The following is a 24,512-nucleotide window of genomic DNA, read 5'->3' as shown; positions in this document are numbered from 1 at the left end:
TCAAAATTGCCTAAGGGCTCCTGTAGGAGTCTTTGGTTTCCGATGACATCTCTGCTTCAAAGTTGCTCAGGTGATCTTGAGGATACTTCGTTGTCAACACCCACCCTATGTCGTCAGACTGCTCTCAAGAAGAACTGAATAACTTGTAGTGGGGTACACAGAGGACACTGCCATTTGGATGGTGCCAGTATGTATACAGAAAAGTTTCCCATTGCTTTATTCATCTCAAGTTTCATTAAAAAAAAAAAAAAAAAAAAAAAAAAAAAAAAAACAATCCTTAGAATACAGATACCCCTGCTTGTGAAAAAGCTCATAAACCAATCTTGGTTATATGCAAAACATCTGTACTCCATATTCTGTTAAGGCTATAAATCTGTATTACGCTCCTCTGCACAATGGTATTTATCTCTGTTGTTTAGTGCACCTCAGCACACTGGAGAATTCATTAAGAAAAAGATACAGCCATGCAGTGTGGCTACAAATCAGCATTCTGCCTGAAGAAATACTATTGATTTTTCTATGGCACTCCTGGATTTGCATGTTTGCCTGGTATTTTCACCATAATACTCTAATGCACAACAGACTATCCTCAGGAGTTGAGTTTGCAGCCTAAGGTTGCATTTTGGTAATATGTTAAGCCTTCACAGAATGCCAGTGAGAAAAGAACCCCCAGACCAATTGGCTAAGTGGCTTAGATTTAATCCAGGCATATTAAAAAATAATAATAGTAAAAAGTAAGTAAAAGTAAGTTCTATATCCTCTAGTCTTTAACCATTCAAGTAGAGCAATGGTGAGGAGTGAGTTCTCAATATGATATGCTAGCCTTGTTTAACTTGGTGTTTTTTCCTTTTACTATCTTTGACCTTGGCAGGCTACATCCAGCCCACAACATCAGAAAACGATCCTTACAAAACAGGGGTAAATCCTTACAAAATGGGGTAAATGAGTCTATGCTATCAGGTAGTAGAATAATAGATTAAAGGATAGAGCCAAGGCAGCTGCTACAACACACATTCCAGCATGACCACACCATTCAGACAAGATTTTCCATTTTCACAATGCAGCTTGAAAATATAGATTCCCAGAAGAGAGGGAGGTGAGGGAACATGGAGTCCCTGGCTCAGGGAGAAAGAAAAATGCAGAACCCCAGCAGGATACCAGCAACACCCTGTTAAAGGCAGAAGGAGGTTTTTTTTCCTCATTGGGGATGACTTGCAGGACCTGATGGGAGGGATGAAAGTCAGAGGGATACAGAAAAATGTTACACCAGGAGATGTATTACAAGAAAATAAGGAGCACTTGCAATCATTCTAATGTGGTATCTGTGAACTGCAGAAGCCTTGGCATTTACAACCATGAAAGGGACACCCTGTCTTTTGCCACTCATCTATAAAATCCTAAAGCTGAGTTGGTTATAACTTCTCAGCAATCAATTATTGCAGGAGAGTCAATTGATCACATATCATGATTAGCCAGATAATCTGCTTCATACTTCCATTAAGGAGCCCAACAGGCATGATTAATTGCTACAGGGGGTAAAATTTCAGCACAGCTAGTGGGGAACTTGCTTTCTAATATTGTGAATCCCATTACTGTTAATGGAAATTTAACAGTCAAATCCCCTGCGGATCACTTAGAAAAAATTACCCCTTAAGGTTAAAGGGGATTTCATTAATAGTATTCTAGGATGCTCTGATTTAAAAGTACTGTAAACCTCCAGTGTCATGTAGAAATATGCATCCTACTGGGTTTTGCATATTCCTTGTTATTATACCTACCACATTACCATCCACAAATGTAATTTCAAAACACAGCTCAGCCTATTGAAATGTAAGGGTAAATTTTCTACAAGTAATTCAAAGAGATTTATCTGCTAAATTCCTATTAATGAGAATTGCCAAGCTATGTTGCCAGGCACTACTCTTAAAATGAGCCCCAATAACAATTTATCAGGCTCCTTGGTTTCTGATGCCCACACGTAGCAGAATGTACACCATATATTATAAAAAGTCTGAAATTTTGGCTGAAAATCTAGATATCATGTTGTCATGGTTAACAACATTTAACACTTGATCTTGCACTAGTCTGAGATGTAGATAGATCCTTAGCAAATACCTTTCTGGAGTATTGTATTTTGATGTCAAACACATGAATGCCACTAGAACCTACCCAAAGGATATGTAGAAAATACTAAGCTGTCATTCTAGAGTACCTTGCTGACTGCCAATCCCTAAGAGACACTGACGACTTAAAGTGCTCCTGATCTGGTTTTATTTGCACCCACCTCTGTTTGCTTCCTGAAGTAAACTCAACTAGCCAAGCCTTCTCTTATGTTACAAAGCCTTCAAACCTCTAATATTTCCCTTACTTTACACATTCACTGTGAAAGACATTTATGAGCTTTCCTGATAGTCTCATAGGTACTTAAGAGGTCTGATGCCCACAGCAGCACTGAAGCCATAATTCACCAGTGCAGCTAGTTATGAGTGTGGAACATTAAAGCCTAGTGGAGCTAAGCCAGGAAAAGCGGAAGGAGAGTGATGAAAGAGACATATTGGCAGGGACACAGAATGTAGAGAGCAGGTCTAAAGACTCACCAGAAATAAAGGAATTAGGAGTGGAAGAAGACCAAAAAAATAAATAAAAAAAATCAGATAGTCCTGAAAATCGTGGTTAATTTATCTCACATGCCTGAGAGTAGCTCATCTCTGCATAAAACACCTTCTTCACTGCCAGCTCCACGATCAGAATACAAAAGCAGATAGCCAAATCTCAAAGACTGCTGCTTGCATACCACACCTACACTCTGCAGTTGAAAACTGAGCATCGTCAAATTGACCGCCCTTTATATCTTGTTTTCTTGGTTCTCACCCTATGCCCTGAGACACAAGCAGTGTGGTTACATGTGCACCTTCCTTACTCCTGGTTTGGTTCTGTACATTGGAGCACGGTAAGGCAGAACTGACAGTGAATCTGTTCTTTACCCCAGAGAATGTTGTGAAAGCATCTGAAGATAAATAGAGATGTGGTTAAAAGGCGGCCATTCATATCTGGATTCTTCATTCCTTTCATTATGTCCTTCGGGCAGTGGATACCCCACCAATGGCAAAGGAACAGGACACAGATCATTTTCATTGATGACCTAATGATGAAGGAGAGTTTTTCCCATCTGCATTTATCAAAAGGCTAAGGAAAAGATTGTGTGATCTTTAAACTACCTTTTCAGAAGCAATTCAGCCAGGTTACCATATCAGCACTCCTCCCTTCTCTTACTGTCACATTTACCTCAATTTATTACAATACCTGTGTCCTTATTCATCACTAAATTTTAAAATTATAATGCTATATTGCACTATCCTTCCCTATCTGCTTTTTTGATTAAAAAAAAAGATAAGTGCCCTGCAAGGTATTGAGAATGGAAAGGTCTTCTGTGAAGGTCTAAGGAACATCTTAATTGCTACAATTTTCTACTTTTTTCCATACAGAAACTGTCTTGGATATGACAGGAAACGTGGCTGCAGTAAGATGGACAAGATCAGCCTAATTAAAAGAGGCAGAGGGAATGGAAAGTGAGGGAGTAACTTATGCCACTTTTGCATGTCACTGTATCCTCCTGAAAATATAATGAATATAGATTAATGAAGAAAAAAAAAAAAAAAAGGAGCCACATTTTCCTTAGCAATTATTTTTACTTTGCTTTATACTGTAGACAACTTGCGTCAATGAAAGTGCACACAATGCCCTGAGCAAATACTACCACAAACGTGGGTCACAATTTCTGCTTTCTGAAACTCACTTCCTAATTCTGCTGCAGCCCAGAGGAGAATATCTCAGCTTGATTCTAGAAATACAACACACTGATCCTCAAGTTAAAAACGTCCTAGGAAGGATGAGACAGAAGAATGCTCATGCTGCTTGCACAGTGAGGTAGGGCAGTTAATGGACTGATTTCAGTTTACACCAGGTCTGGCCCAACACTTTGAGTGCTCAGTGCAGAATACTCAGCACTAGGCTCCATGATCCATTATCCACATCTCTTCATTTGAAGCACTTAGTACAACCAACAGCCAGTTTCAAAACCGTCTCTGCTAAAACCTGTAAATTACTTTCTGAATTTTCATTCCCGAGCATTGTTTTCTGGGATTATCATAAATGCATTTTGGCTTGGGAATTTGGAATCTAATTTTAAATAGAATGTCAAGACCTACTATACGATAACTGCTCTCTAACTGATAGGTCAAAATAGATCTGTTAAGAATGAACAGCTGAGTTATTGCATGTGTCTATTAGAGAGCTGACATCTGACTACATAAAATATATTTAGTAGCTGATACAATTAGATCCAGATCTTTAGATGAATTAATCACTGAAGGTGATATTTTAATAAAAATCCACAGAGGTTCATAATCTAATAATCTAATCTAATAATCTAATGGATATGCATGAATTGCTAATCCCTATGTTGTATGGGAAAACAATGTTTCAGTGATCAAATTTCAGGGAGAAAAAGTCAGTTGTCTTTCCTGGTGTTGCTGCAAAATGAAGTGATGAAGGTAGCTTTTTCAGACTGGTATTCCTTTTTTGAAGTAAATATAAAGAGATGAGAATTTATTACTGTAAAGGAGTACAAAAAATCATAAGCAATGAAGATAAGGATATATTATTTTTGACGATGCTTTTGTATATATATATTTTTATATATATATATACAAATTATACAAAATTTTTATGTATATATTTTATATATTATTTTTGACGATGAATTTGTCACGGGGCTAAGAAGGATGAGTTATTTGTTTTGCATTGCAATACATTTTGTGAAAAGTCCCAGCCTTTTCCCAATGCCACAGAACAGAAATCAGCAAAATGTTTTAGAAGGCAAAAAGTAAATGCAAGTGAAATTTAAACTTCCTGAGAAAGCAGCATGCCAGTTGGAGAGGTGGATTACTGAGGAGGGAGCAGAGAAGTCAGAGCAGAGTAATATATGCAAATCACACAGCTGTAATTTATCATGCGAATCCACTCTCACAATAGTATATTGTATGGCACAAAATAAAGTCCCTGAGGGCTCATCTTTAGGCGTACTCTGAAGCTTTAAAGGTTTGCCATTTGAAAATTAATGTTTACAAGATCTGAAAACAACAGACATTTGAGTGAAAATACTGGAAAGCACTTCTGCAGGCACGCAAAAGATATCCTTCATAATCTGTGCATCCTATTTAACTAAAGATGCTCTGACCCTTATAAACAAATCCCTGCCCATTTTATCTGGCATGTGCTCAAGAGGTTCCAGTTCTAGGAATCCAATTGCTTTTCTCTTATCTATTTACTTTAACAGCTTCTTTGCCTGATTTCTAAGTCTAGCACAACGTTACCCTGGTCCTTAAAACATAATCTTCATCCTCCTCCTGACTACTTCGTAAACGTTTCCCCCTCTCCCCCAGACCCACAATACTAGCAATCAGGTAAGCACACATTTCCAGGGCTGGAGCCACCTGCCTGCATTGGCTAGTCTTGCAAGAGCTTCTACACCATTCTTAAAATCTTTCTTCTTGGACAACTTGCTTTTCAGGACTCAGCACTTAGGCTGAGCCTTCTTTCCTTTAACACCCCCATTTTTCTTTCCTTTTCTCATGGCTGTTCTTAACACCCTGACCCCAGGCACAGTGCACGATGCATTCTATCCCCCTGGTGAAGTTCTTGTGATAGAAAATGCAACCTCTGGCTGCATTACTCTATTTTTACACAAGTAAAGACATTCCCATGCAAAAAAAAAAAAAAAAAAATGCTTTTTTGTAACGACTTCCATCATGTTCTACCACTACACATATATTGAGTGTGTAACAGGTTGTCTTCACACTCAAACAGTGTGGCATATACACAACAGATATGCATAATCAATAGCACATATATCACTTAAACAGGGCTATTATTAACGGAGTAACTCATGTCAAAGAGATGATTGCATATTTATAACTATAGCAATTGGAGCTATGCAAAGCATTCACTTAATCTAGACAGATCTGGCCTCATTTTAGAAAATGGGTTGAAGCCAAAACAAAGTTTCTCCCTTTAAATCCTTTGTTATGAAGTACAGCAACCCCATACACTAAAATACAGAAGCATTTTTCCTCCAAAAGCAGGATATTGTGCATTTTTGGTTATGAAGTTTAGCATTTCCACATAAACCCAACTATTTCAAAGAAAACCTGAGAGAGGGGGATGGCCCAGAACAAGCTCTAGTCCATGACCTATAACTGCAAATACACAGACACACCAAAGAGTTATTAAAATATAGGGAGACAGACTGCGTGCACAGTGCTGCAGAAGGAGCATGCTTGATTAAGGGAAAGACAATACATAGAAGTGAACAAATTCTATGGTCGTGACAAAAAGACTAGCTTTCCAGTAGGCCTTATATTGAACAGGATTATAATAATTCATTCTGAGAGCCATCTGAGAACCAGCCCTGGTTGGGTAGGGCAGTTGGTGGAAAAGGCAGCAGCAGGATTCTTGACTGATAACTCATGGTAAGCCAAACTCCTCCTGACAAAGCAGATAATGCTTTGGTAGGAGACATATTCCTACTTGGCACTGAATCGCAAATGAACAAAAGGCCTCTTCCTGCCCAGATATCACCCTTGGAGCACTCTATCAAAACTCACCTCATTTAATGCAAGCATCTGCAGAGGGTATTTTCCCCTCCACGTCTCTCATGTCCTTCTTTAACATCTACTGCTGGAGATCAGTAACCTATACAATTTATTGCAGCTGTCAAGGCTAATTTATTCATGCGATCTGGCAGTAATCAAAAAGACTGAGATCGATGTGCCAGCAAACTCTGACATTTATTCATACTTTAAAGTCTCAGTTGACCTTGAACCGCAGCTAACTGGAGCTGAACTTGTCAGCAGCTCTGAAAGCCTCACTGGGTCTGGCAGATCGGTGCCTCCAGGCTAAAGGCACAACGTCAATGCAACGAATGCTCGGACCACAAGAGTGAAGGGCTGAAGCACAGAGGGATGAGTAGTGGACCAGGGAAAACAGCACTTTAGCAATGGAGTGGTCACAGACCCTCCAGATGGTCCAGCACTTGCACCAGTGCAGCTTGTGCCTGCACATTCCCACAGTACAGCTGCTCAGGAGTCAGTGAATTTCTTGCTGAGGGGTAAGAAGGGTGAGGGAAAGGAGTGAGGAAGGAATACGGCACATACTTGCCAGCAGCAGCACAAGATGGACACCCTGGGTGGTCCTTGGCAGACCAGACTGGCCCCATGTGGGAGACAAAGCAGGAGACAGAAAATAACCCCCTCTTCCCTCCCAGGAGGGGAACAGACACAGGGCAATGAAAAATATACACCAGGAACTCTTCAGCCTGCCAGTAGAACGTGGCAAGGCCAAATGGAATCAGGAACAGGGAAAATAGATCAAGAGACCTGCTTTGAGTGTGCTCTTGCCCTCTTACTCAGGAACATGTTTAAGAAGGCCATCACCCTTGTCTTCTTCTCACTCAGTGAAGCCCTAAAGGAACATAGCATAGTTCCTATAATGCACATGTAATGTGTCCTAAATGAATCATTTCGGCCTTCAAATTCAGAGCAATTGGTAGGGTAATGTAATAAAGTCTATTTAAAATAGCTCCAACTTAAGCTTTGTCATCAAATGACTCTCAAACATTGTACAAGGACATTTTTAGCGCCTTCTGCCTTGGTTTTCCCTTGCTTAAATAGAGGCATACTTATTTGCCTGCTCCCCAGAGTGTGCTAGGAATTATGGGCATGACATGTTTCAAAGCTATTTAACTGTTTTTCTGTTGATACAAAGATATTTACATAAATGACATTCTATTAGAGAAACAAAAACATCTACTTGGCATTTTAGGTACAAATACGCAGCTACAGTTTTACTGAAACACACTAATACGTTATTTTATTACAGTCAAAACACTTGAATACGTAATATGCAGTTGTATCTAAGAGATTTTGCAGACGTGCTTTGATGCTTCTTCAAGTTCTCCTTGGCTGCATTTCTCACGCTATAAATTCAGCATGTCACATTAAATATGATTTTTTTTTTTTTTTTTTTCAGTGAGATCCGCTTTTTCTAAGCCTAGAATACAAATAGAAGTGACAGATTTGCCCTTTTGCGTTTGTTTTCCCTTTGCTGGAAATAGCTAACACCTTTCCACTATGCTGGAAGGAAGCTACCAATGAAGAGCAGTTGACATTCTGACCACTGCATGCGTGCATAGATATGTCTAACATTGCCAGCCAGTCTAATCTGATATTCAAGGAAGAAAAACAATCAATGACATATGAGGATTCAAAGGTAATCTTCCTACATGGGTTTAAACTATCTGCAGTACGTGAGCAGTGAAACTACATCTGGAGCTATGTAAGTTATAACAGAGCACTAATAAAGCCTTTCAGTCACTCTGTTTCCCTACTTTTCCAAAGCAGGCAACAAAATTTAACAGAGAATCTGGGGTCTGCTTAATGGGCACTTGAAATATTTGAATAGAATTTTTGTTCAGTTCCTTCCTTCCCTACTAAAATGACGTAATTGTCATAGTGTCATTTGTGAAGGAACAGAGCAGGTATTGGTATTCAGCTCCACAATAATAATAAAAGGACAGAACAAGTGTGGTAAATGGGTGTCATAAGTTTCCAAATCCTGGCAGACAATATGATCTAAAGGTACATTATTGCACACATCCTATCCCAAAATATCACCATGAAACATTCCCACAAAGCGTTTAACGGACATTGAATTGAAGGAAATGATACAGCTCTGCACGATGAGTAATTTATTTATTTATTTGGACAACTGATGACTGCTGTCCTTCTGAAGGACTGCAAGCAAACGCTCACTGCCACCAGCATTCTTACGGAAGGTAACATAAAACTGAGGCACACTTGAGAAAGTATTTCGGGGTGTACTTGCAGGAGGAATACTAGGTGGTGATGGACGAACTCTTCATCTGCTCACCTCTTTGTGCCAAGGACTGCTGCTGTGCCCAGACATCGGAATTTGGAATTTAAAAACATTTTAAAAACAATTATTGCATTAAAAACCTCTCATTGGTAACCAATCCTCTGCTGCCTTCAACGACAAATAATCTCTATTTCATAAACAGTGTTAAGCAGGTGTTCAATTATTTATTTATTTTTCATGTGGATTACCCACACTGGAAATGATACTGGTTTTGGCACTGAGTGAGCCTTTAGTCAAAGGCAGAGGTTACACACAGTACTCCTTCCCTTTGTCTGCTCTTCAGCTTGGACGGAACCATCACACAGCTGTATTGCATTGTTCTATGTGTTGCTCTATTCAGGCAACACTATCATAAGGGTAATTATTAGCTTGTTTGATATTTCTTTAGCAACCACCCCCCCCCAAAAAAAAAAAAAAAAAATAAAAAAAAAAAAAGATATTGCCTCCCACCATTTTCTGGGCAGCATTAAAACCAAACCATCAAACCAAACCAAAAAACCCCAACCCCTCCCATCCCCAGACTCAAAGCTCACCTGTCTCCCTCATGCTCACCTGACAAGAATGCTTCCACTCACCAGTGGTAAGGATTCATATGCTTCTGCTCAACACCATAAATAACACTGACTTGAGCTATCCTAATAGAGTAACACTTCCTCAACAGACGATAATTTATACATTGCAAGCCTTAAAATCTCATCACAGGACCCTAAACTCAGTGATGGAGGATCCTACTTTGAGGCTGAAGTACATCTTCATAAATGAGGTGGTTTGCCTGGAGGACGGAACTTGGGAAAACCTTTCCAGCAACATGGCCACACACAGGAGCCCTGGCCAGAGAGAGCATTTTGCACCATGGGTCTCACCCCCAAGCTGCTCATCCAGGACTTACCTAGCCTTGCTGCTCTGGGTCAGGAACATCCACACAAAACACTGGCCCAGACCAAAGCTACTCTCCAACTGCGAAAGCACTGGCTGAAAGAAGTCCTGCCAGCCCGAGAGCCCCGGGTGCTGCCCAGAGGCTTGGATCAAGCCTCTGATCTCCAAACCAAAAACCACCTGCAGAGCTAATCACCAGGTCAGGTAGCACATAGGCATATTCTTGCTCTGGGAACAGCTGATATCCTGAAACACTTGCATTTCATTTTGGAGTCGAAAGGTGTTTTCTACAATACTGAAAAAGATTCAAAATAGCTTCAAAAATCAGAGAAACCTTTTTTCCAGGTTTCCAAGCTGGGCACCTAGTTAAGAGAAGGCAGTCAGGCACAACACAACAGCCCAAGCCAGGTTTTCAGGGACCATCATCAAAATTAAGAGTCCTACAGAACATTTGGAGCTTTGCAGGAGCTGTAATTTGTGACAGAAAATATATTGTATCAGAAAGTTTCTGACCAGCTGTAGCTCATCTCTAGGCTTTTGGTTCAGTCTCATCATTAGGCAAGGGAAAGCTATTTCAATCTCAGCACAATTAGCACTCTCAACTTCTCCAATTTTTTCCTCACTTTCATTCAGTTCACTCTTGACACTGCGGAGGAACCTGCAGGAGATTAAACCGCCGGGAAAGTGGCTGAGAAGAAAGCAGCAAAGACTGAGGAAGCATTTTCTTTCCTCAGTTCTTCTGCTGATCTGTTTCTGAAACTCTGAGCCTTGTGCTTTTATAATGTTCTGGTACATGAAAGAGTTTGTAACATAAAATGTTACACTCGATGGAGCATGATGTGATATTGAAGCCAAATGGCCAGATGCTCTTTTCTGAGCTATTTCCAATGCTCCCACTTTAGAGAATGTTTTTAACAGTATTCACAAGCTCTGGTTCTGTAGTTTGATGGCAATTTCATGCTAGAGCACCATTGCACTATGTTCTGATGAAAACATTGTTTTCCATTTGAGGTTACAGTTATCTTCAATTTGATTATTTATTTTTAAAAGGGGGAGGGCTCAATCTGCTTCAAAGAAATAGCAGGCAGGTGGGGAGATGGATTCTCTCCCCAGAAACAAGGTTGTGCATCTCATTTTGAGTACAATTAGGAATATATAAAATATCTGGTAGGAAAAACAACAACAACAACAACAACAAACAAACAAAAAAACCACACATATATTCTAACTTATTATTCTAACTTAGGCCATCTTTCAGCTGTTTGGCTTTGTTTTATGCTGTTCTTGTCCTCTCTTTCATGTGTGGGAAGACCCTTTACAAACCTTTCTGCTTTGAAAGGTGGTTGATGTCAGTCACTTGAAACCTGGTACCAGGCACTGGTTGTTACCCTGGGATTCAGCCTGTCCTTTTCATCCTTGCTTTTGTGGTTTTCTTGTGTGCTGACAACCCTGCATCTCTTTGGTTCCCTGCATAGATGCGCGAGCACCAGTTTTGGGAGGATGCAGCCATGGAGCCAGAACCAGAGTGCCCGGGGCTGCTAGCAGCTTCCTCCAAGCTGCTAATACATTTATTGCTACACGTAGACCTTTGGGACTTGCACTCTTTGGCCATGGTGATTCATGGTGACTTCAAACTCTCGAGGATTCATCAGGCTGGGATAAAATGTCTGTAAGAGCATCTCCACTTACAACCAAGTCTGTCTCCTCTTCCAGACAGTATGTGTTACTGCTCTACACAAATGTCAAGCCTAATCTCATCCTGTTTGAATCAATGTACCTCCGCAGGAATTAAAAAATGCTGAACGTTTAGATGGGCAGAGGACTTGGCTCATCATATATGCCCATCACCATAGAATAGATTTTTCCAATCCCTGTTTTAAAGAGGGAAAGGTGTTGCAAACTGATGTAATCCACTATGAATTCAATCCTTCCATGATTTCTTAGTGCTTGACTTTGCAACCTTAACATTCTGTTACCTTTGGAAATGCCTATACAAATGCTAGATTAAACTGGAGATGGAAAAGAGGACAAATTTACTTACGTGGCTTATCTGGAAGGTGAGACTAGGAGATTTATCACGGAGATCTTTGCAACCTGCACACGGGGGACTTCACTAACAGTGGATTACATCACTTAATAGGATTTTGCTCTGGCAATGCAGAGTTCATTGCGTAACTGGTCAAATAATTTTAATAGCATTTAAATTCATGCTGAAAGTGCTGCTTTATTGCACTCCATAGTGAACAGGCATGTGTAAGGACACTGCACTACAGACGTCAGAAACTGAATTTTTGTTAACATCATTTAAGTGATAAAATGTCTTAAAACTGAAAGGCTTTCTTTCAAAACTTTTAATCTGAAACTGAATTACTTTATCCTGAAAATTACAGCTTGGGAAAGGTCAAAATAAAAATGAAGTATTTTGAATTTATTGAAATAAAACGTTTTGATTAACCTGCATTTTTGCATAATTTTCACTTGTATGCTACCTTTGCATGTGGGAAAAAAATATAAAATTTTGAAAAACTCTCTAGAATGGCATTCCCACTTATTTCTTAGCTCTAAGACTAGAAGGCATCTGACCTCATGAATCACAAGGGTAAAAAGCATCATCCAGAATTTAGAATTAAAATTTGCCATACATAAATCTTGTGACATTTTTATTACAGCATACCAGTCTAGAATCTGTGTTTAAAACACTGCCTGCTCAAAGGAATCTAAATCTCCTTAGCTGAAAGTAATACAATTAGGTCAAGAATTCACTATTCAACTACCTGCCATTAGTGTTTCTGCTCAGAGAAAACATAGCTCATCTGTTTTTTAGGAAAGCAAAGCTGGGTCATATAGCATTAATTTGAAAAGTATGATTTGCTTGTGCATTAGGCAACAAGTTCTGTTTCCTGTTAGAGAGATTCCAGTGAATCTGCATCATGATTTTTTACAGCTCAAACAATATTTCTATAAAGACAGAGGTGGGACTCGCTGTATCTCTCTGTATACAACCCAGGCTTGCTTTCATCTAGGCAGGTTGGCCACTGTTAACCACATGATCTAAGCCCTGTTGGAGAACTAAGCCATCATCTGAATCCACCGCAGAATTTGTCTGTCACGCTGCTGCCTATGGATATGCCCAGTTGATTTCTCTGGCCAGGACTTCTTAAACTTTAGCTTTCTTTAAGATATCTCAAATTGGGTAAGACATTAGGTTTTTGTTTTGCTTTAATTATTATTACTACTGTTTTTAAAATCTCTGAGATAGCACAGAAAACAATTCATCAACTAATGCAGATGTCCTCCTTTGAGGTATATTTCAGTGCTATTGAAAAGAAAGTAATCTGGCTGATGCTGGCTGTGGGAGGGAAAAAGTTTTGTTTTCAGCTATCGATGTGACAACAACTTTATTTAATTTATTTAGATTCTTAATGGTGGAAGCAGAATTTCATTTTTTTGCTGGAGCATCCTTTAAGATGAATGCTTGATCTCTTCCCACTCACCATTACATTCAATGTGTACAAAATAAGAACAGCGATTCATTCACCTTATCATTGCAGCACCAGAGGAAAAGAAGAGATACTTAGTGCAATGATTAATGAGTCTGCTATAAAAAGATGCATCATAGACTGCTTGTATTAGGTCAAAACATAAACTAGGCTTTTAGTGTTTATATAATCCCTTTCCAAATAACTAAATATGTTTGTAAGCTCCCACTCAGGAGCTTACCACTCAATTTCTTACGGGGTCATAATTTGGGACCCTCACTTCATAATTTTGGTCCTCTCTTCCTCTACATTTCAAATGCATGTCTGAACAAAAATCAAGCACTACTTGACCGTCCCATTTCTATTGGGCCATCTCACTGTACTGCAGGTCAGAGAGACTGTTCGGTGCTCGGGAGCAGCAAAGATGAACATGACCTACCCTGAGTGGAGGCTGTCTCCTTAAGGCACTGACACATCCACAGCTTTGCTGAACCAGGCTGAAATATGAGCAGGGCTATCCACCCCTCACTGGATCCAAGCAGGACCAAGGAGACGGAGCAGTGGCATGGTGGCTGGTGCTGAGCAGCAAACAAGGCAAGGTGCTGGTGCTTGTGGAGCGCATCCCATCCAAACAGGAGTCAGGCACAATTTGACCTCATACACTTCCAGGTCAAAATCAGATTTTAGGTGTTCACAGACAATTCCCATCAGGTTTAGTAGCTGGTTTTGAACACTAACAGAATAAAAACATTTGTCCAAACCAGAATTCAGTCCTGTATTTATCCATCTTGCAGTGAAACTGTCATCTTTGAAAAATACAGTACAAGATGACATTATATAAGGGTCCATCTATTTCCCTACTAGCTTGCAAACATACCCACCTCCCTTTTATTTCCCAGAATGGCTGGTGTTTTTCCCAACCAAAGCAGAATCTCCCTAGCCTGGCAGACACTGGCTTCACTGCAAAGCTACCCCATTAGGAGAATGTCACAGCTCTAACCAGTACATTTACACAAAAACAGACAAACAAAAAATATGAGTTAAAAAGAACTGCAGAGCCCAGAGTATTTTCATCAGATGTGGTAGTCCCAATCAGTTTATGTGGTGCTTACTCAATATAGAAAATTGCTTAGGTTAATTATACAAATATTCCCAACTCCGGAATTTAGAAAAGGGTACAGCTAACACTGGAATATCCAAGATGATTTTTTTTTTTTTAATAAACAATAGATTTGGGGGGGATTAGCTGGGTTATCAAATAGTCTCCTCCCAAATCAGCTCATTAGTTGCACTGACTTTCCCTATTTCACATTATGAAAACAATTTAAATGCAGGTTCATTAGATGCAATGTAATCTAATTCAGACTCTGCAAGCCTAATCCCTTTTCCTTTAGCAGTAACATGATGCTAATTTACAAAGAAGTTTAAAGGATTATTGTCATAGCTTTTTAAAATAGGGACTGTTTTCAGCCAAACATGTCCCACCACTTCCCCACCATTATTTCTTGCTCTTTATTCATACATTTATTCCTTCCTTTTGTGTCTTTCGTTGCTCCACAGAGTCACACATGGGCAATAGCATCCCTCCGGGCAGCTGCAGGGGACATTCTCAGCACTCTGCCTCTCTTCCCTGCTCAGCTCGTCCAGGTGCTGTGCCAGTACAGCCACACCAGGGAAAGACAGCAGTAGCCCAGTTACCCTCACAAGGCTTATGGGCAACAGCAAGTCTTCAACACTGGCTGCTGCAGAGAAAAGTCGGACAGCATCATGTGGGGATTTGCCTAGGAGATTCAATGCACCACAAGGCTCGCAGCTATGGCACACATTTACTGTAAAATCCATGCTGCGTGGCTTCTTCTGCCCCAGACTGGAAAGCTGAGCTAATATTCATTGTATAGGCACTGTGCTGAAATACTAAGGAAATACTGTGTGGGAGGGTTGTGGCTTCAGTTTACCAGCCAGCCTCTGCCCTCTTGATCTGAGTTTCTGGTCTGCAGTTGGCCTTGTTCCATGGCTGCTCCTCTGGACGCTGGTTCCTGTGTGGATCAGCACACAAGGACTCAGGAAAGGAATGAATTTTTGCAACTTACTTTGAGATTCTGCAGTTATAAAAAAATCTTTGTAGATTCACAGGGATTTTATAAATATCCTACAGGGAAGGGAGGATGTTCCTGTGCATTTTCTTTCTGCTAGTTTCTGACAGCTCTGAAAGACACCCAGGAGGGGATCAGAAGAGGACTTGCAGATTAGAAGGCGCACACACTGCGTTACTTACTGTGCTGGATTCAGGCAGAAAACATAGACGGATGGTTCTGTGCTACTGTCAAACAATGCATTATAAAGCTTATTGCAGAATGAACTCAATCAAATTCCTGTACTTTCATAAATCCCCTTTCCAACTTTTAGAGTAGGGTTAATTATTCCTTATACAGAAAGAAAACAAACAAACACACAAGCAAACAAAAGCCCCAAAGACCAAGAACTGGTTTCTAGAACTCGGTATCTACTGACTTTAACAGGTTTCCTACCCCTGGAAACCTGTCTTCACACACTTCAAATCCTCGGCTCTTCAAGCAAGTGCCATTTCATAATCCTATTAAAACCTTTGCCTCCATTTACCAGGAGCCCTAATCGTACTCAGCAAGTTCACGTCTAAGGAAGAGTGACAGCTTTCAGATTTCTTAGGAGGCTTATTCATCAGCCACGCCAGAGTTTTGCCAGAGCGTTCAATCTATTCAGGAAGCAGCCATGTGGAAAAAGTTTCAAACAGCTCAAAGCCCTGCACAATGATAAAGGAAAGCTCACACAATCCTGGTAATAGCCTGACCCTCTTAAGGAAAATTGGATGATTTGTGGTAGCAGTTTTTCTGTCCCCAGTGTGAATTCTGAACCTGAAAGTGTACGCAGTGTAGCCACACGGTCCCATTAAAAACCCCATCCCTCTTGCAATTCTGTAATAATAAGCACACACCCATATGCAAAAACATGCTCTGGCTACAATGACCTTCCCTCCCAGCCCACTGGTGTGAAGGAGTTTGGAGCCATTTTACAAAGAAAAAAAAAGAGCTGGATAAAGGATGGACTAATCTGATGTTCAGTGTTTCAGCATGAGCAGAATATATGCTTTAACGAGCACATTACATGCACCAGGGACGTGTTTCTGTGAAGCAGGGAATAAAGAGTAAGGGGAAAATAATTAAACAGCCAGCTTTATAATGAGGAAACTGTGTTCATGCAACATTAAGTAGTCTAATTTTCAAGTGCTAAGCAATGGCAGGTTCCTTGGGCTTCAGAAGGACTTGCTGGCAAGCAGCACCTTGAAAACAAGGGCAAAAGATCACAGGTATCAAACAGGCTCAGAAGCACAGGGAGGCCTGATACCTGCTGGCCCCAAAGAGTCTGTGAGAATACCACTGGAGAAGTCACAAAGTACATGTCTGAAGGAAGGCAATGTTGGGAAACATAATGTAGAGCAATCTCAGGTCTGATACCTGTAGTTCTTATTCTGTAAAAAAGACCCTTAATGTCCTAAAACACCACAGCATTTATCATGTGTATTATGTAGAACATCTCCCAGGCTGGCCTTAGTTTTCCATCAGTACTGCATCTGCTAGCCCACATACATACATCATCATCTAGGCGCAATGAGCACACACGGACTGTTAGCACAGCTCTAAACACAAACAGAGCTACTGGGAATTGGGGAGAATTTGTCTCATTGGGTTCAGACACTGACAGAATGAACCAAGGAACCATATTTCTCACTGTTTTCAGTTGTCTCAATGCCAGTAAGACCAGGAACATTCATTTACTGGGACTGTCAGTTCCAGATAACATTGCAGTATCAATTACTTCAGCGCAATGGCCTGCAGTCAGGCAGGCAGCACTTTTGCTGGGCCACAGGCTCCTGTTTTTCTTTGCAAAAAGACATTGCATGAAGTTTCTCCTTTCTTACTCACCCTCATGCCTAATTCGATGTTTTCTCCTCCGTAGACCTCCATACCAGGGTCAAGTAGGCCAATCTCACCAAAATACTCTCGGTCTACTACAAACGAACACCCAATCATGGCTGGTGTCCTGCACAGAAATTAAAGAAAATAATAAAGTCAGTTATTAGCAATTGCAGAAACCATCTCATAACAAATTTACACATACCTGAATGTTTCTCCAATTTGTACAGAAAACTGTTCACAAGATATTTACCGGGGGCATCTGAGAAACATATTCACAAGGCAGTTTCATACACATGTGAAAAACCGCCCTGGCTGGGGAAAGGAAGACCCTTTTTACCCAGGTATTGGTGGATCCCACTGGTAGCAGCAGGCGCTGCTGGAACGGCGCTAGCACGAGGTCCTTATCTCACCAGGAGTTCCTCTTCTCTACAGCAGGAGGTTAAAAGGCTTTAAAGGAACGGCTGAGGTATGGTGAGATAAAACAATTCTTTGCCCCTAATGCATACCCCGACATTGCAGAACACAGTCCGACCTGTGGCAGGAACTATTTGGTACCCTTGAAAAGGTTCATTTGCTGAAACACTCCTATTACTTAGCTGTAATGGACTCTGCTGTAGCGTTCACATTACTGGTACTGTTTCAGCATCTCTCCCTTGCACTTTTTCTCTGTTTGAAAGCCATTGCAGCCTCTCAGATCATTACAGGCCTACGCTGCAGTGCACACTATCCCTCTCTTGTTTTCTCTGCATAATTGGAAAAGGCAGCTGTTGATAGAAACACATTTGATCGGCACCGTTTCTGACAAAGAAGCTGAAACAGCTCAGTTAACTCTCACGTTCCCCCCTGGAGTAAGACGCACTCCCTGCATCGTGAGCTGCGGAGGTAGGAGTCAGCAGCGTTTACAAAGGCAAGCACTTGGGACCAAAGTGGGGCTCTCAGCCAGCTCCCTGCAGCCACACATTCCAAAAGGCTGGGGGAAACTGAGGCCAGATGCCACAAATCCTACAAACAAACTGCGGCAGGGGCACCACCAGCGCTCTCAGTGCTCAGGCCTCTCCCACAGCTCCCAGTCCCCCTCCTGCACGTGCAAGAAATGCCAGCACGTCTCTGTGTGGTGCTGCTGTCTGTGAAGGCTGTCTGCTGGATCAGCCACTTGGGCGCTCTCGGCAGGACACGTCCCTCTTCTCCTTATGCATGTACTTACACACTGGGATTTTTGTGAGATGGATGAAATTTGTAAATGCAAATTATCAGCTAAAACGTGTCTTCCTGTTTATAGCTTCTAGAGTCGCACCTGAAGACAGACTTGCCTCAACAAAGGCTGAGATCCTGCATCACTAAAAAAATGTTTTTTAGGCTACCAAGGAATACATTTTGTCTGGAAAGTGAAATAAAAGAAGGGCATGACCAGGAAATTTGGTAGCTCTGAAATTAAATAAGTCTTTGAGGGATTATTTAAATATTTCTTAAGCTTTAACCATGACAAAAAGAGAAGGGGGTGGAGAGAAGAAGCACAAGGCACTTTCTTCATTTTATGTATTTAAAGCTAAGAACAAGGCTTCAGTGGATGAATGCTAGAGCATCACTGCTTTTTAAAACTGAGCTTTAGTTCGGGATTAGACCCACTCTCTTTCCAGCCCCCTAAAAAAAATCCTCCAGAGGCAGTTCCTTAAGGCAGTAGGATGCTCCCATGAGGCTGTTTCTCCTCCTTTCCTACCGAGGAGTGCTACATCTCGGCTCTGCAGACTGCTCTCAGGTGCTGGAATCTCTCTCCCTGGGGGATGGATTTTTACAGCCGCCAGCTCTGTCCATTAAAACACCAACCTGTTAATTGAATGGGGGTGGGAAATACATTTTGGATGCAACTACATAAACATTACTCTCAGGCAAATGCCACTGAGGACTGCTGTTGCAACGCTCTCTCTCTCTCTTCTAGGTTTTATTTCTTCTCATTTGATATATGCAAATGCAGGCAGACCCCACAAGCCTTCATGGCATATTCAGAAAAAAATATTTTCAGGAATGAGAAACAAAAGCAATGCAATGGCAGAAGGAACCACATCCAGCTCTTCAGAGATGCCAGTTAAAAATTGCCACCCTCAGTGCTTTTCTCTACTTGAATTTGGCTTCCCACAGCCACTGCACATCTATACAGCAGCACAGCTGCAGCCCCAGAAGCTGAAGGAGAGTGTGGTCAGTGCAGGGGAAATGAAATGAGAAACCCGAGGCTTTGCCCTGGCCACATCCTGATGCAAAGGAAGAAATTGCCTAGGAAGCACAACATTGCATTTTCTGAACAGTGCGTGTCAGCACCTCCATCAGGTTCAACCAGCGGTTTGGACATTCGGTCCTCATCAAGCCCAGGCCCTTAACTTCCCCGTGCTTTGACTGACCCAACTGTAAACTAAGTGCAATGCGATCGCACAGCCCAGTGAGCTGGCAACAGTGCTGTGAGGCTGGGACCTCGGCTCTGCACCCAGCCCTGCCATTCACCTGCTCCTCAGTAAGCCACCTCCCTCAGCCACTGCCTCTCCATCTGCAAAGCACAGATAATAATACTGGGTAAAAGTTTCTTAACTGCCTCAGCAGCTTAAAAGCCTTAAAATTCATTTCTAAAAGCACTTCAAGCAGTTTTTTTTATTTCATATTAGCCTGCGGCATAACACTGACATATTGCAAACACATTCAGAAAACCTGTCCCCCAAAAAGCACGGTCACTTGGCTGTCATCTCTGGTTCCCCAGCACCTGAAAAACTCCAGTGTATCTACTGCTTTCAATACAGCACAACAAGCACTCCCCTTGCAAGTCAGAAATGAACATACAAGCAAAAGCAACTGTGCTAACATGTCTTAAACTCCTATCTCCGGCCAAGGGGTGGCAAGTGAGAAGGTGCATGCCCTTAGCACTTCACAGCTGCAAAGTGAAACAGATTAACTCAAACCACAGCTGCTGTATAGAAAAGGACCTTTTTCCTTTAGTGATGGACTTTGTAGTAAAACAGTGACATTTTTAGAAGGAAGGTATCATGGACCAGCAGTTGGAGGTGTACGGTTTATTACCAACACCTCAAAGGTGTTGATAGAATTAATTGATCTGTGCAATATTCTCTCACACAACTGAGGATGCGATAAGCTTTAATTATAATCAACAGCAGCAGTAAAAGGATAACAGGAAACACAGTAAAATACTTTTACAGTTAAAACCTTAAAAGGCAGCACAGAATACTATTGATTCTGCACTGGTGAAAGATACAGCGTAGTCAATTTGTGGAAATTAGTTGATGGCATGGCTGTAGCAAGGGAGATAGGGGAGAGAGATTATTCTGCATATTGCCCTGGGGAAAGGGAGGAAGCAGTGAAAGCAGCACTTCATGGCAGCAAATCCTCCCTCCCTCTCCGTCTGTTGCTGCAGTAGGTACCGCGTGGGTGGCTACGTGGGGGAAGGGAGCAGTGCCTGCTGCCTCGTGGGCTCCAGGGGCAGAGAAGTGAAAGCCACTTGCTGTAGGTCTGAATCAAGGGTATTTTATTTTAGCAAGACCTCTGGGATAATGGCTCTGTTGGCAGAACTGCAGCGGGTGCCCATACTCATTTCTCCAGCTAGGTGCATCGCCCTCTTTCCCTCTGTGGGCAGCTGAAGGATGCTGCCTGGGGGCTTCATCAGGAACAAGCGAAGGAGAAAGGGCTGAGCACCAGACTGACACACTGCACATGAAACCACAGCGTTTCCTCTTCATTACACACCTCTCACCCCCAGCCTTAAGGTCACTTTGCGTGCAATCAGGTCAAGCTTAAACAGTTTTCAGAGCATGCTGTAAGTCCCACTTCCAGGACAACTGACCTGCAGAAGCACTTAAATATACAAATATAAACATGAAAATAATTATGAAAAATACATAAACATAAATGTATACACAGAGATAGGAGAAAGAGGTTGAAATGATATATCACACAACATGTATTTGAGTTTTCCACCTCTCCTGGCAGAACATTGCTTTGATTCAGGTTCCGAAGCAGCACCTCAACCCTGACCTGACAAATAAGTGGGGAAGACTGCATAAGCATTTATTGTTTCTTACAAATCACATCTTTTGCAATAAAAGAGTCACACCAGGCCGTGAGAACAGAACTCAAGGACAAATTTGCTGTTCAGGAGCTGCAGGAAAAAACCTGACAAGTTTAATGAAGGGAAGGTTTTCTAACTCCTTTGGAGAGATACAGCAAGGGAAAAAAAAAAAAAGGCAACTCAGAATGCTTGGCTAAGAATGCTTGGCAGGGGAATAGGGATGCAGAATAACATTTTGATGCCCCACAGAAGTATATTTTTTGAAACAGGCAGACACCTGTCAGAACCTGGACAATTAAAAAAGAAACTTCTCTGTTACAGGCTCCTGTGAACCAGCAAATGAAAAGATGGCCACAATCAATCAATTAACAGCCATCAGTTGTATTATTACATGACTGTGGTTTATCCCAACACACTCTATAGCTGAACCCCTTCCTAAGCTCATGAACACAGATGGATTTCTTCCCAGGGCAGTATAGATGGCTGCATCACCACCTCTACGACACAGCAGCGCAACATCTAACTTGCAGATGACACGGGCATGCACACTCCCAGCTAAAGCAGGTGGCTTTAGCCTCACTGGATGCATGTCAGATGCTCATTTCTGTATGTGCACAAGACACACGTGCTTTCTGGAGTGGCTGACTCGGTGTGTACACACATGTTCCTTGCAGTACCAAGCTGTAGCATATTAAAGCAGCAAGTGAGAACATATGCAACAATGAACTGCACCGCTGCTGCTGGAGGAAGATAATACAGAAAGCTGTGCAATGCTCAGCCGAGTGAGGCTGACTAACGACTCCAGTGTTAGTGGCTGCAGATCATGAAACCAAACAGAGCACTCCATCAACATCACAGCAGGTGGGGAAGACGAGCCAGAACTCAGGATACCAGGCACCTTCCTTGCTGTTCCAAAATCCAGGAGTATCTTTTGTATAGAGAAAAAAAATCCAGCCTCTTTCACTGCATAGTCAAATTCATTAGAAACTCTCTGAAATGGGATCCTTTGTTACACAGTTTGTTGCCAGATGATAAGGACGTTTTTGGGCAGTGTGTTCTCAGGAACACAGATAGAAAATGATGTGATGGACACAGCGTGTCAAAATACCAATCCTCATTTAAATCTTCATGTTAGAGACATCCTACATCTTAAATGTCAAACATGCAAAATGGATTGCCTGCAGAAGCAAGGGGAACATCAATTATTCTAATTTCAGACTATTAACATGGGAAAAAAAGAAAAAAAGAAAAAAAAAGGAGAAAAAAAAGAACTGACTTTGAACTGTACCAGAAATCCTTAGAAAATCTGACACTTCATTCTTGCTATGTCTTTACCTTTGTTTACACTTCAAGGCCACATCCCCTTTGTCGCTTGGACCACAACACCTGGTCTGACATTTTATGGTGCGCACTTGACATGACTGCCTGCATAGCGTCCCATGGACTTGAGGGGCAGTTCCTGCTCCTTCCCAGCAAGGCTCTCCATAGGATTGCATGGCTGTTAGTGTTCAAGAAAATAAAGGACCAGGCTTCCAGTAAGAAACTTCTGAGAAATGGAGAAGTAAGCACATCTGTTGTGCAATCCCAGAAGAAAACAGGAATTGGACCCTACTTCATAAATATCTCATCCAATTCTGAAGATTGAGGATATTTATTCATACAACGTAAACATCAGAAATGCCAGGGCTCTGATCCTCTCTGATACCAGGGCACATATTTTCCACTGAAAATTTTTAATCCCTTTGGAGATCTGGGACTAAGAATTCAGCTACATCAACTACATAACCAGTCATAGGGTTATTAGTTATTAGCCTTTTCTTTTACAAAACAGAGAGATACAAAACAACCCCCCTGTTTGCTACAGATGGTGTCAAAGGAAGCCTTAGGGGAGGCAGTATCAGCAAGGACTGAATGAACTTGCAGTTTCTGTGCTGATGAACAATCCTATGAATGCACTGAACAGATACAGGGATCCAAACACTGTCAGTGTGGACCAGTTTGCCTGTCTGCCAAACTGGACTGAAATAGAAATCATTGTTTCAGTGCACCGCGTGGAAAGCTGGTTACAAAACTGAAACATGTCCCAAACCTACAGAGACTTTTCAAGAAGTCTGCTTACTTTTCTGATTTCCCCTTCCTTTTGAAAATGTATGTTAAATTTTTACAGTTAGTAAGTTCCTATCATGCATGCCTTCAAATCCCAGTTCTTAGGACAGACTTCCTGAGCCTTTCCATCAATAACACTCACACTTCCATTCTTTCCATTACAATAATTACACTGGCATCTCATTGAAGAGACACAAAATTGCATTGTATTTCTATAGCCAGGCATAACCCAACAGGACAGGACAGCACAGCCAAATGCTTTGGCAAATCCACTCAGGTGCTACTTCATCAGAAATCAGGGCAGCGTGGCTATAAAGCGAGTGCTCTGCTCTCCTTGGTCACTGCCTTCAAAGCACATGTTCCCAGGGAGCCATGTAAGTGTTCACAGTTCAGTATTGACGTCTCTGCATTTTAGGGCATGTAATTAATAATTTGCAGGAGAGAGCCCTCCATACCGAGAACATCTCGGTGCTCCTGGTATTTGTCAGCAAGGGTCAGGTGCTCTCCTCCTCGTGCTGCTCGTCTCATCTCTGTGCAGTTTATGCACTGGTGAACTGGAGGGTTTCTGCTCAGAAGAAAATCACTGCTCTTGGAAGCCAGATGCTTATGTGCATCAGATTGCAACACTACTCAATGCCTGAGTTTTGGGACCTTATTCACTTCTTTATCGCTCCAACTCAGTGCCAGTATACCTCTGTCAAGAACTTGAATGTAAACCTGAGGGTAGCCCATGGTAAATCAGGCCCAGTATTGCTGAAAGAAAACTAACACTTCTCACAGCATCACAGGGATAAGATTCCTTATTCTCTATTTAAAAATATTTGTAGCTGAATTTCCAGAAGTTCTTTGCAGAATTCCACGCTTTAGAGAGTGCACTAGCTACCTGAAAATAATGCACTGAAAATCGTGTCTAAGGAAGTTGCTGAGGTTTAACATCTTGCTTTAGTCTTATCTGATATTTGACAATGTTCTCCTGAACAGAAGATACTCAAATACGAGAACAACTGATGTGAAAATTAATACAGTGATTTCACATATAAA

General features: G+C 41.5%; 1 protein-coding gene and 1 long non-coding RNA gene across 3 annotated transcripts in view; both read right to left on the bottom strand.

Annotated features, from left to right (window-relative positions):
- GALNT9 (polypeptide N-acetylgalactosaminyltransferase 9) overlaps positions 1 to 24,512 on the bottom strand; it is a 200,429-nt gene that overhangs the window by 53,133 nt on the left and 122,784 nt on the right. For both annotated transcript variants that reach the window (XM_035340408.1, XM_035340407.1), the window contains one exon: positions 17,309 to 17,426. In XM_035340408.1, the coding sequence (XP_035196299.1) occupies positions 17,309 to 17,426 (118 nt within the window). The remainder of the gene's footprint in view (positions 1 to 17,308; positions 17,427 to 24,512) is intronic.
- On the bottom strand, positions 7,826 to 9,023 carry LOC118174787. The gene is made up of 2 exons (XR_004754775.1): positions 8,989 to 9,023; positions 7,826 to 8,280 (listed from the first exon to the last, which is right to left on the bottom strand). It is a non-coding gene; the product is annotated as an uncharacterized LOC118174787 (long non-coding RNA).

Source organism: Oxyura jamaicensis, chromosome 15 (assembly GCF_011077185.1).
Source record: "Oxyura jamaicensis isolate SHBP4307 breed ruddy duck chromosome 15, BPBGC_Ojam_1.0, whole genome shotgun sequence".
NCBI lineage: Eukaryota > Metazoa > Chordata > Aves > Anseriformes > Anatidae > Oxyura > Oxyura jamaicensis.
Note: the sequence above shows the minus strand (reverse complement) of the source record. Positions and strands in the feature narration are given on the sequence as shown.